The sequence below is a fragment of the Xenopus tropicalis genome, chromosome 1, assembly GCF_000004195.4.
Source record: "Xenopus tropicalis strain Nigerian chromosome 1, UCB_Xtro_10.0, whole genome shotgun sequence".
Lineage (NCBI taxonomy): Eukaryota > Metazoa > Chordata > Amphibia > Anura > Pipidae > Xenopus > Xenopus tropicalis.
Window position 1 is genome coordinate 107,555,977 of NC_030677.2, and position 12,707 is coordinate 107,568,683.

A 12,707-nucleotide genomic window follows, 5' to 3' on the forward strand; every position below is an offset into this window, starting at 1 on the left:
GGATTAAACTTTGCCCCTGTTATATCCCCTTAGCATATTACTGAACAAATTACAGTCTTCTGCCTGCAAACCTACACCCAGAATTCTGCAGAACATCTTACCTCCATTTCCCCACTAGGTGTCCCACACTGCAATTTTAATATCATAAATGTTTAAAAAATTATGATGACAAAACCAATCTGGAAATCCTTTTTGTAATTCTTTAGGTCAATAATGCATCGCCATTGTTTCTAAATTCAGTGTAAAAATCTCATCTGTACCTCACCTTCCAATATGATATTATTCTATGTTTCTGTTAGATACAGTGCATATTTTAGCATTAAGCATGGCAGTTTTATTGACATTGTATGTGTTTTGAATCCCATACGTATGGACTGGAAAACTAAAATAACGTTTTCTTTGGCAAAAGACAGAGTTGGCAGAAAATGAGATTTGTATAAACCAACAGCACCAGAATAAATAATGTAACTAGAGTAGCAAAGCAAGGCAACAAGATATTTACTTTCAGTGTTTGTGTATTTGCAAAATATTACTGTGCTTTTTAATTCTCAGGCTGTGCTTATGAACGTTTATTTAGTAATATAAAACAGCCTACATACCTTAAACCCTAGGGGTTAAATCAGTGTACACATTTATCCAAGCGGTTACATCTGCATTTGTTCTAACAAGGGAACGCTCAAACAGTGGATTAGAAAGAGCAATGGATTTTTTTCTTTTTATTGGTATTTATTTAGATAGCACTATTGTTTCCTGTAGCTCTGCAATGAATAACGTCAATCACTTCTTTTAGGATTTAACATTATATATGAAAAAATCCAGTTAGCGGTGTCAAATTGTGTAACGTTTGTAACTCCTACAAGCATAATTGCGCAAACAAACAAACCAAAATGTACATTATATATATATAAAATTAAATGCTTAGGCACACACTTATTTAGGTGCGTCCCAGGTATATTTTTTGTTAAAATTCCTGATGTGCATCAGAATTTTTTCAAACATTTTATATATTTATATATAGTCCCATGCATATAGGCTGGTGCTCTCCCATAACTTAACATAAAAAACAATATAATAATAATGCAGGTAACTTTTGTAATAATATTTTGAATAAGTGTGCAGGGTCCTTCGCAAGAAGGTCCCTATGAGGACCAAAACATTGACTTAAATAAACGTTTTGATTATTATGAAGGCAGTATATATATATATATATATATATATATATATATATATAAATCAAAAAGGAGAAAAGCAGGCACTCACGTTTATAGAGGATCTCAGATGCCTGGGTGCAGTATACAAAATTGTATAGGATAATTGAATATAGATGCCGCACTCACAGGTCTTAGTGAAAATAAAAGGTATTTATTGTGACAGACTAACGTTTCGGCTGAGTCCACAGCCTTTCTCAAAGTGTACAGGCAATGCAACACACCCACTCTTAAACCCAAAATGGCGCCAAAATCCTATGGTGACGTCATACCTTAGTGTATTTGGTGATTCCCTCCCCCTTTAGTGCAAAAGTAATCAAAAAAAAAAAAAAAAAAACATCTAGAGTAATACATAAAAAACAAACATTAATACACACATATTAATCCAATAAAAGAAATATAATTTAAGTGTAAAGAGTAAGAACAGAGAGAACAGAAATAGACACCTGTCATTGCTGAACTGCAACTCCCACTCGCACATTCTACAGGATCGTCAATCGTACGTTTTGCTGTGCTCAATTGTTGTCATCATAGAACTTACATGATAGGTACACAAGGGGCCAGAGACAGTTCATGCCTCAGAGATATTGGTCATAACCGTTTCGCACAGTACAGTACATGGCCGCTTTTGTTCAGACATGAGCGGCTCCCGGGGAGTCCTACGAGCGGGTAACCATGGTTACCACAGCGCTGTAGCGCTGAATGTATATGCGGCTAGTTGTTCGGGGTCGGCTGGGGGAGCACTTAGCCTCCTGCTTAGGGGGGACAAGTACTTGTGACAGGCATTGGTCCCTGACCGGCACCTTTAGTGTCCCAACTATATAAGCGGGTTTCCATGGTAACCAGTGCGTTACCTGTGCCAGTCGATGTGTGACAGGGAGCCCCTCATTGCTCAGGGGTTAGTGTGCCAGGTGCTAGCCTTAGAGGAGGCTACGTGATTCACGACCTTACCACCCTCAGGTGGCTTAGCTGGAGAATGATCGTGGAACCCGATGTCGGGAGTGTTTAGTGCCAGGATGTATGAAGTGAACCTACTGCTATATATATATATATATACATAGAGTATACTCATAAAATACAATAATACCTGTATATCCTCAATAATAAGTTCAATAGTGTTTTTTTAGCATAATAACTGGCAAATCAGTATAAACTGCACTAGGTTTCAACACCTACTTCTACTATGTCAAATGAAACTACACAAATTAACTTACCAATACCCTACCAATAGCAATTATTTAATACTATGAAAAGAATGTAAAAATGAGTATGGTTGTGCAGTGGTTACTATTAGGTTAATGTTTCTTTTTTTTTAAGTGTTCAATTCAATACAGGAAAGAAATGACAGCTGTGAAGGAATGCAGGCAGTGCAGGGTATATTAATATACTAAACAGTCCATAAGTTATCTTTTGAGAATTTGCCCTAAATATTAATGTAAGACAGTCATTTATGCAACTATTATTATTATTATTATTGCCTACTCACACTATAGCAAACAAGGAGTTACTGTACAGATAAATCCCAGCATGAACTCTTGGTGACAAAAAAATGACACTTTAAAAAAAAAAAAAAAAGTGTAAAGATAACATAAAACACACTACAGATATTTAAGTATATATATATATATAAGTATATATACATACATACATGTGTATATATATATATATATATGTTCACAGGTAATGATAAACGTGATTGTTTTTGCATGCAGCCCATCAGCACAGGCTAAGCAGTCACATGGAAGTTTAACCTTATCCACGTAGTTATTGCCGGCAAGCCTTTAATTGGGGTAAATACAATGTGATTTGGGAGCAGATTACAATGTTTGTTTAATCTACAGTGGCATGTATTGCAACCAAAGACATAACTGCCCCTTTTAACCTATTTTATATATATATATATATATATATGCAAAAAATAGCTGCACTCAATTATTAGAGAGAGTGCCTGGGTGCACACTGCAAAAGAGTAAATATAGAATGTCATATAAAGCAGGGCAATTATAGGACTTAAAAGTATAGTGAAAAAGAAATAAAGACCAAATAAAAAGAATAAAAGACCGAAACGTTGAATAACAAACTTTATTTCTTTTTCACCACACTTTTAAGTCCTGTGAGTATCTATGCGTATATTTATATATATATATATATATATATATATATATATATATATATATATATATATTGTAAATCAATCAATAATAATACCTACCAATGTAGAAATCCTTTGAGCATAAAAGTTTGAGTTCTCTGTCACACAGTTCTGAAGGTTATGCAGCAGAGAGCTCTTATTTTTGCTGTCCTTTGGTTCCTACACAAGGATTCCAGGTGTGTCTGTGACGGGACTTTTATTGTGACACAGAGGTAGGCAGGCTTTACCTGTAGTACTATATAAAGGCAGGGTGCTGAGAGGCAAGGTAACAATACAGCTGAGTCTCACATGCACACAGGCTGTACCAGCACCTCTCTCCCCTCCAGGTAAGGTTATGTGTATACTTTTGTACCCAGTAGTAACTTGCATCCATATTACTGTATCCCATGCTAGTTTTATTTATACAACTAAGTGATACTGTGTTATTGACCACATTATCTATGCTGAATATACCCTCTAAATTTAGGGGACTTTAAAGCGATAGCTGGTTCGTATTTGTAAAATCTTGTTTAAAATTGTATTATATTTATCCTTTTTCATTTTAAACTGTAAAATGAGCAGGAAAAATGCTGTGGGGACTGCAATTCCTGTCTATAAATGTGTATGTAACAGTTCCATGACTATTCTGTATATGAATCTATCCCTATACCCTTAATGTTTCTTGTGATTATTTTGATAAAATGTGCATGGCATCTCTCAAGCTCAGATTGCAATCTGCATATTTATATAAGGTCATTTATCAATTTTCTTATACAATTTATTTTACAGAATACTTTGCTAGCCCAGTGAATCCTGGGAACAAGTGGTTGAGTAAGCCTGGATGCAGGAACTATGTTTCAATAAAGAAAACCAGCTCATCCCTTCTATTAAACCCACATCTAAGTTTCTGGTCTTTGGATTCGGTGCCTTCAGTTTTGTAACCTACTGTGCAGCTTTTACTTCTTGGGATTATAATCATTTATCACAGAGAACCAACAAGCTCTGAGGACCCATAAAAAGTTACAAACTGGTACAGTGTTTAAATCACTGTCAACTGTTTGCACTGATATAGGAGGCAGCACCAGCTGTGGAGAATTCCTGTTGCTAGAAGGTGGGATGACTGCAGAGAACCAACAGTCTCCTACTAGGGCCACTGCTGCTGGTGCTAGTTTGCAACAGGCCAGTGGTTTAACCATGCCTGTGGTAAAAGTAGAGAAGGATCCAGCCCCTGAAGCAAGCATGTCCAATGGTGGGTCTGAGGGAGAGGACACCCCTAAGGGAAGGAGAAGAAAGAGACCCCTCCAGAAAGGAAAGCCTCCATATAGCTACATTGCTCTTATAGCTATGGCCATTGCTAACTCCACAGACCGTAAGCTGACATTAGGCGGAATCTACAAGTTTATTACTGAGAGGTTCCCTTTTTACAGGGACAACTCCAAAAAGTGGCAGAATTCAATTAGACACAATCTTACACTAAATGACTGCTTCATTAAGATCCCCAGAGAGCCAGGCAGGCCGGGTAAAGGAAACTACTGGGCTCTAGACCCCAATGCTGAAGATATGTTTGACAGTGGCAGTTTCTTGAGAAGAAGGAAGAGGTTCAAGAGAACTGACTTAACCACTTATCCAGCCTACATACATGACACCAGTATGTTTTCACCCCTGCAGGTTGCAAGAGCAACTTATCCCAACACAGTGTATCCAAATATGACAATGAGTCCCAGCTACAGTCAGCAGATAGCCCCACACTCCTCAGTGTACTATCCATCATCTTCTCCTGCCTTCAGCTCTGCCCAGCCCAGGGTGTTTAGCATCAACACCCTTATAGGGCACAGTGGGTCTGAACATGCACAGCAACCCAACCGATCCATCAGCCCTGAAGTCAATTCAACTTCTTCCAGCTCCTGCAACTATGGAGGGTCCACTTATAGTAGCCAAGCTGGTAGTGGCACCATGCTGCCCAGGTCTACCAACCCTTACTCCTACTCAGTGCCTAATAGTCACTTGCAGATGAACCAGAGCTCTTACCCACATAGTAATGCTCAATTGTTTGGCAGTGCGAGCCGGCTGCCCATGCCAACATCTCCTCCAATGAACAGTGATGCTGTGGACTTCTATGGTAGAATGTCACCTGGGCAGTATACCTCCTTGACTACCTATAATAGCAATGGGCAGTTGGGTGGCACCAATGCTTACCTGCGCCATGCCACATATTCTGGGAACATGGAAAGGTTTGTGCCTGCTGTTTGATGCAGGGTTAAATGCTTGAATTTGAACTGCAAGGGTTATTAACACACCATGTTAATTTTAATTAGCATGTATCAGCAGGATTTCCATCATTCTGCCAAATAAGGCATATTCTTTACTGTGTAATGAGAATGATAAAGCCAGTACAAGAGAACAGGGCAGTCTGGCAAGTGAAGTCACAGTGACCATGGTCTGCTGATTACACCCTTAGCTGGGCAGCCATGTAAAGGCAAATTACCATTCTCTTACAGTCATATTGATTAATTAGCCTTTATTTTTCCCTATGGGATGACAAATGAAATATTTTTGTACTATGCAGTAATTATGTATTATATATTTTAACAGCTTTAATAACAAAGTCTAACTTTTTCATGCCCCTTATGAGTCTTTTTTATACGATATTCATATGAGTATGATAAGTGAATATGTCTTATTGATGTTGATATAAAACCAAAAAAAAAGAAGAAAAAAAGCAGAGAGAGTATGAATAATACAAGCTTAGGAGCAAAACTGAAAGTTGCTGAAGTATCTCAATGCAGGAAAATCATTCTGATTCAAAACATTGCACTTATTTTCCCTGGGAAAGTTCCTTCCTTTTTACATTGCTCATAAAAGTAAAAATTCATTTTTCTTTATGTATGTGGTATTATTATGAGAAATTGCTGCATATATGAGATTATATATAGCTGTGTGTTAAATAGCACAGCTACAAACTTACAGTATCTAATAGTTTCTGCTTTAAACAGGAAGATTTTTTAAAGAAAATACTTGCATTATGACTACACTGTGATCTATTGTCGGAGAAATGTGAAGCGCTTCAACTGTGTCCTAAATGATGTGACAGCCCAACTCCTTTCATTGCACTGCCACCAAGCTTTTTCTCTAAGTTACTGCTACTGAAGCTATGAGTAGAATGAATCTAGTACCAGCTGCCTCTTATCTTCTGCTCTGGCTCCTTAGATAGATGTGCAACTGCATATGTAAACCACACATTTTATTTCACAGCTGCTCTAAAGGTTTATTGCCACATTAAACACATTAACACTTTTCTATGTAATCTGTGTATAGATGCACGCATGCTTTTTTCTCTTATCAAATTAATTCATATTCACAGCAAAGTTATTCTTCTTTCATAGGAAACTGGAAACAGATTTTGTTTAAATTCTATAGCAGGATTTTTGAGTTGCAGACTATCTATCAGATGTGGAACTGGTGTATTCCTCCTAAGCCTTATCCTGTACTTAGGGCAGTCCCTCACTGGCATAGGAACAAACGGTATCACTTTCCCTGAGTTTAGCATCCAGATAACTGCCGTTTTCCATCATTGCCAATGAATAAGACACTAAGGTAAATATGGTAGAATATATAAACAACTTTGGAAGGATCATGAGAGTTCTTATTTAGCGGCAGTCTATGCAGGCTTAATAACCCCAGGTTCTATAAGTAAATGTTAAGGTGTCTAAGATGGAATACAGGGAGGCCTGTTAGAAATTCAAATAAAAAGGAAGAAGCGTTCCAGCAGATTAAATGCAATGGTTATTTGGTTACTTGAACGACATATTCTTTTTAAGGGTAATATACAGTTCACAAATATTTAATACGGTTAGAAATGCAATGAGAAAATCTATTGCTGTATGTTCATACAGCAATAGATTTTCTCATTGCATTTGCTATACTGTAGTTGGAGAGGGTCTTCAAACAAAAACAGCATAAACAGGTATACGATATATTATTCAGAATACTTTGGATTTTCTGGTATAAGGGGGTCTTTTCATATCAGCATGCCTGATATCTACTAAAAACATTTAAACAATTAAAAAATACAATGCAGTTGTTTTGCAATTATCTTTTAGCAGTTAATCTCAGGTACAAGTATTACTAAGGTGGTAAAGGGCATCAGTAAAAAAATATTATTTATATAAAGAAACCAGGTGGAGAAGGTCATTCACTGCTTTTGGAGCATTCTAGATACAACATGAAAGGTTTTTTTTATAATAAATTCAATTTTGTATTGTTAGTTATACTGCAAAATAGTGCAATTTCTGCTATCAAAAGTCCATTTCTATTATTAAAATAGAAGAAGATTAAATGGGCCCTGCATTAGATCCCTTACAAACTCATCAGCATTTGTGATTCAGTTTCCTGCTGATTGTTGAAACTATATGTTTCTCTTACCCCCCCCCAATTTCTACAATCGCCTACAGTATCTTCTCAAAACATCAATTCATTGCTCCTGTACGTAAAGAAAAAGTGTCACAAAAAAGAGAAAAAAGTGAACAATAATTGGGCCAAATTTTTTTTGAAGAACCTTTCTATTCTAAAAAATCTTTACACCTAATCTGTGTGTTACCCTGAATAAATTATGCATTATACTAAATAAATAACGTATTTTTAAATAAGATTATTTTCAATGTATAAATTGAATTGAGCTATTTATAACATTATTTCAGGTGTGTGTCAGTAAAACAAAAGGTATTACTGTTCCATTCATTACATGTAATGAGCAATATAGATTGCAGGAAGAATACTCTTTAATAATGTCATGCAAAGTAAACTAAGTATTATGAAATGCAGAGACTTTATATACTGTATAACAAATATAAGGCCTCAGAACAGTTTATTATATTTTTAGGCATCTCTGAACCTTTTCTCTCCTAATTGTTGGCAAATAAAATCGTTCTGCCCAGACACCACAGGGAAACATGCAGCGTAACTACTGAATTGAAGTATATGTTGTTAGTCTATGCCTTGTGTGCAATGTGTAGACCCTCATTCTTATCTACGTCAGTCTTCAATGAAAATTGTATCCACATTAACTATGGGTTTTCTGTTTCATTTAGCTGGCAATAAAATATCAAGGTACATCTTACCAGAATTCAAATACAAGAAGTTTCACCTTATTTGGAGTTTTTTAGGTTTTTTTTCAAGTTGTAAAGATATAATTTCTGAATTATATTGGTGGAATGGCAGCAATTTTGAATCAGATTGCTTTGTTTTGATATTTGTTATATGACTGTAGTTTTTTTTAATGAGTTAAATATGTGTTTTGTACTTTTGGCAATGTATTTCTGGATTTTTTTTTTTTTAAAGTAAAAGCTTTATGTAAATTTGTATTTTCATTTTGATATTAAAATATGTAAATCCAAAAGTTTGATTTCATGAGTTGTTTTTAGACAGAGTATGAGCTACAGTAAAATCTTTGTATACTTCAATATCACAAACATATACTGATAGTTCACATTAGCAGGGATTCTTCTGGGCCCTATACAATCCTGTCCACAGTGTGTAGGAAGTTCAGGCAACATAGATAAGGAAGCTGCAAGGCTTACAACCACATTTATTTCAGAAAAAGGAAAGTGCCCTTCCTCAGGTAGAAGAAAGTACATTTGACTGAACACAATCACACCCAAATGTGGTTGGGGGAGTGAGTCCTTAACCCATGGTCCCATGGTGCTGCAGTAATGCATAATCCACTAAAAATGTCCATATCTAAAGTAACAATTCCCAAGAACCTTTAATAAAGAAGACTATTAACCTAGCATATCTATAAAAAGATCTTAATTGCCAGAAGTAAGAATCTGGATTTAATGAAATCATTATCTGTTTCTGCAGCAGTCGATGAAGAATCATGGTAATGTTATAGGTAATTCCTGACTATCTTGTTGGCTGCAAATCTTTCTTACTTCAGTTATTCTAATGTATACCTGAAAGATACACCGTAACCCTCTACAGTCCTGATCACTGTCACCAGCAGCAGCAGCAGCTGGGTCTACTATTCTGACGGTACAACCTTGGACAATGAATTATTAATGATGGTATTGTTTAGATTGAAATGTGTGTGGTTTGTTGGCTACGGAAGCATAAAATTTAATGAAAGTGACAAAGTTTGCACCAGATCTAAAATCCCATAGCACCCCAAGAGCACATAGTGTTTACTGATCACCTGTATGAAAGCAAACATCTAATAAGTCCTTACGGGTTGCTAGACTTGTTTCAGACAGTGTGACTTTTATTATATTACCACTTAAAGAGATACTGACACCAGAAATTAAAACAGTTTTTACAACTTTCATAACATTGTCTTTGCATGAGCTTTAGAATTTTGCTATAAAGGTATTTGCCCAATACTTTTACATTACCTATCTGACCCCCCTTGTTTATCTATGAGGGGGCTGCCGTATCTGTGCAGCTGTAGTCTATCAGCATTAGAAGCTATAACTGTCAGGTTTACAAAACAGTCAGGTTTAGGGACTTCAAGTAACAATTACAATAGCAACCCTATCAGCGAAAAAAGATCAACATGACCTAATAGGTAACTTTAAATGTACATTCATATTTTGAAGAGTATTTTTCAGTGTCACATGGCACATTGCATAAATTAGAGCCAATTTTGCAAGCTAATCCCATGGCTGTCTAATGCAACCATGGGCACATTTACAGAATCTGCCCTAATGTTCTTTGATACTTAGCTAAAATATTTTTATGAAAGAATTAGATCAATTGTGTATAGCTTTTTAAAAGTCACAAAAGATGAGAATGCCTTTGTACAGCTTGTATCAACTACAAGTAACGCTTACTTTTCTCTATCTTTTCTTTATTGTACATGTTATTTTATTAATTTTTATTTGTTAAAATCTGAAAAATATAAAAAAAAAAGATAAGTACGGTAGCACTTGATCCTTTTAAAAAAATATCTATATATTATGAGGAAAAGCTTTTGAGAAAAAGCATTTCCTTTATAAACTATGCCATAGGCAAAATGACACACAGAGCAATAAATGTACAAAAAAAGGTTAATTCTACAACTATTAACTGTGTATGTCATTACGTAAATTTTTTACAAAAAAGTTTATTTCTACATTTATAATTGCATGTATGAATAAGCTCTGTCACATGATTCTAATTTACTCAGTAAAACAGATGGGGGCAGATTTTAGAAGTGTATTTATCAAATGGTGAACTCTAATTTTCATCCATTGATAAATACGCTTCTAAAAATTCCATAAGAATGAATAGAACGCGGGTGATCTTTATGTATTAAGCTCTAAACTCACATTCTGATAAATCTGCCCACCCAAGAAGAACACCTAACACATAAGGAGTAGTTAAGTAGAATTATTCTGTAGATCGGTATTCAACATGGTAGCAACATATAATATCAAATGCCTTTAAAGGGTTGCTATACTATAAGAGCATTGGCTCATATCATTTATCAGAATGGCCACTCCCTGTTGTAAACATCTTTCCACTAACAAGAAAAGGAAATGTTGTGCTTTGTTCTGCACCAGGGCATTTTCAAGCATTAATCACACAGTCCAGGTTTCAACCTTTCACTCCAGTACTTCTGAAATACCTTTTAGCTGATTCTATCTAAGCTGAAAAAATTCAAACATGTCCTTTTATACTCCACTGACAATTGGAACATATTTAATTTACAAAAAAACCTAGCATGAATAAAACAGAGACAGAAGCTTTAGTCTGGTTCTGATATGTGGTGTTACTGGGTTTTTCCCCTCAAAAAATAAACAAGCCAAATGGACCATCAGTCTTTTATTTTCCAATGTAATTATCCCTTTAGTGTTTATTTTTTCATTTTTATGTACACAAATAGCCTACTGGTACTGGTTTTTTATACTAAGTTCTATCTTTCTTAACAGATCTCTTAGGCTAGTTCTGTGGTCAATCCATGAGCTGGTTACCCTGCACTCATTGTGGCCTCATGTTGTCAAAATATTAAAGGAGCCATCAGGGGTGTTTCCAGACCTAAAGGCACCTGAGGCGGCTTTCACAATTTCGCTTCTCCCAATTGCGCTCCCTGCACTAGAAGAGTTGAATTTTATATTTTATATAATATACCAATAATAGAGGCTATCCTCTTTTTCAGAAAATCTTAAAGCAAGAAATTCTTAATTTACAAAGCAAGACTGCATAAACTTCCTAGTGTCATACCTGACATACCTGACACCCCCTCAAAATAATTCTACCATTGCTGCTGTAGGGAGGGTGAAATAAGTGATTGGCTGCTTGCAATTTAGTAATTCCAGTGCACATTGAGAGTTGTCTGGTTGCCTGATGATTCTTTTCAATGTAGCAATTCAATACAACATCAGATTTAAAAATCACCCAGCTGTCCATCATCACTAACTGAAAGGAAGGTAAGATAAAAGCAGTGTGGCCTTCTTGTGCTAATGTTTATATAGTTGTTGCAAGTTGCTTTTTACGGTACTGCCGTTTGTTAAGCTATGTGTACATTGGTAGCACTTTTTAAGCAGAAACACAACAAACACATATATAATCACCCACCTAGACAGCCAATTCTGTTAACCACGAAAAAGCTGTTTAAATATTTTAATCCAAATGAAAAGCATATGTGTATGGCAGCTGGAAGGTGTTGTTGAGGGATAAGAGGCAGGTAAGTTATGTTTGCACCATCCATGTCTATTTATTGCTACTAAAAGTGGCACAATATGGAAATAATGAAAGAATGCTGAAAGCATGTCTGCTGAACCTTTACTGCAAATATATGCCATGTATTTGGCATGTCTGGGCTAATCATCTTTCAAGGGTAAAATACAAAAGGCTGGGTTCACTATAGGGTGCAAAAGTGTAACTTGGAGGCTTAATTATGAAAAGAGCAATGCACTTCCCTGACAATTCAATTGTTTCTAAGCATGCCAACCAACTTATGTAATATAAGGTGCAAAGCTACCACCATGTCTATTTAACCCAAACAATCAAGCAGATATTTAACTTTAAACAGGTGTACAGTAAAATTCAGTGTGGGTTAATGGACCTGGAACAAACTTTACAATCCACTTTGCACATTGTCCCATAGGATAATGGGTTCAAAGCTAGATACAGTGGCTTGCAAAAGTATTCGGCCCCCTTGAACTTTTCCACATTTTGTCACATTACAGGCACAAACATGAATCAATTTTATTGGAATTCCACATGAAAGACCAATACAAAGTGGTGTACACGTGAGAAGTGGAACGAAAATCATACATGATTCCAAACATTTTTTACAAATAAATAACTGCAAAGTAGGGTGTGCGTAATTATTCAGCCCCCTTTGGTCTGAGTGCAGTCAGTTGCCCATGGACATTGCCTGATGAGTGCTA

At 35.9% G+C, this 12,707-nt stretch overlaps 1 protein-coding gene across 1 annotated transcript; it reads left to right on the forward strand.

Annotated features, from left to right (window-relative positions):
* Positions 1 to 3,635: 3,635 nt before the first annotated feature.
* Positions 3,636 to 6,047, forward strand: foxe1 (forkhead box E1). Its single transcript, XM_002936683.4, has 2 exons — positions 3,636 to 3,686; positions 4,129 to 6,047. Exon 2 carries the CDS (start codon positions 4,456 to 4,458, stop codon positions 5,587 to 5,589), a length of 1,134 nt encoding a protein of 377 aa, XP_002936729.1. The 5' UTR covers positions 3,636 to 3,686; positions 4,129 to 4,455; the 3' UTR covers positions 5,590 to 6,047.
* The last annotated feature ends 6,660 nt before the right edge of the window (positions 6,048 to 12,707 follow it).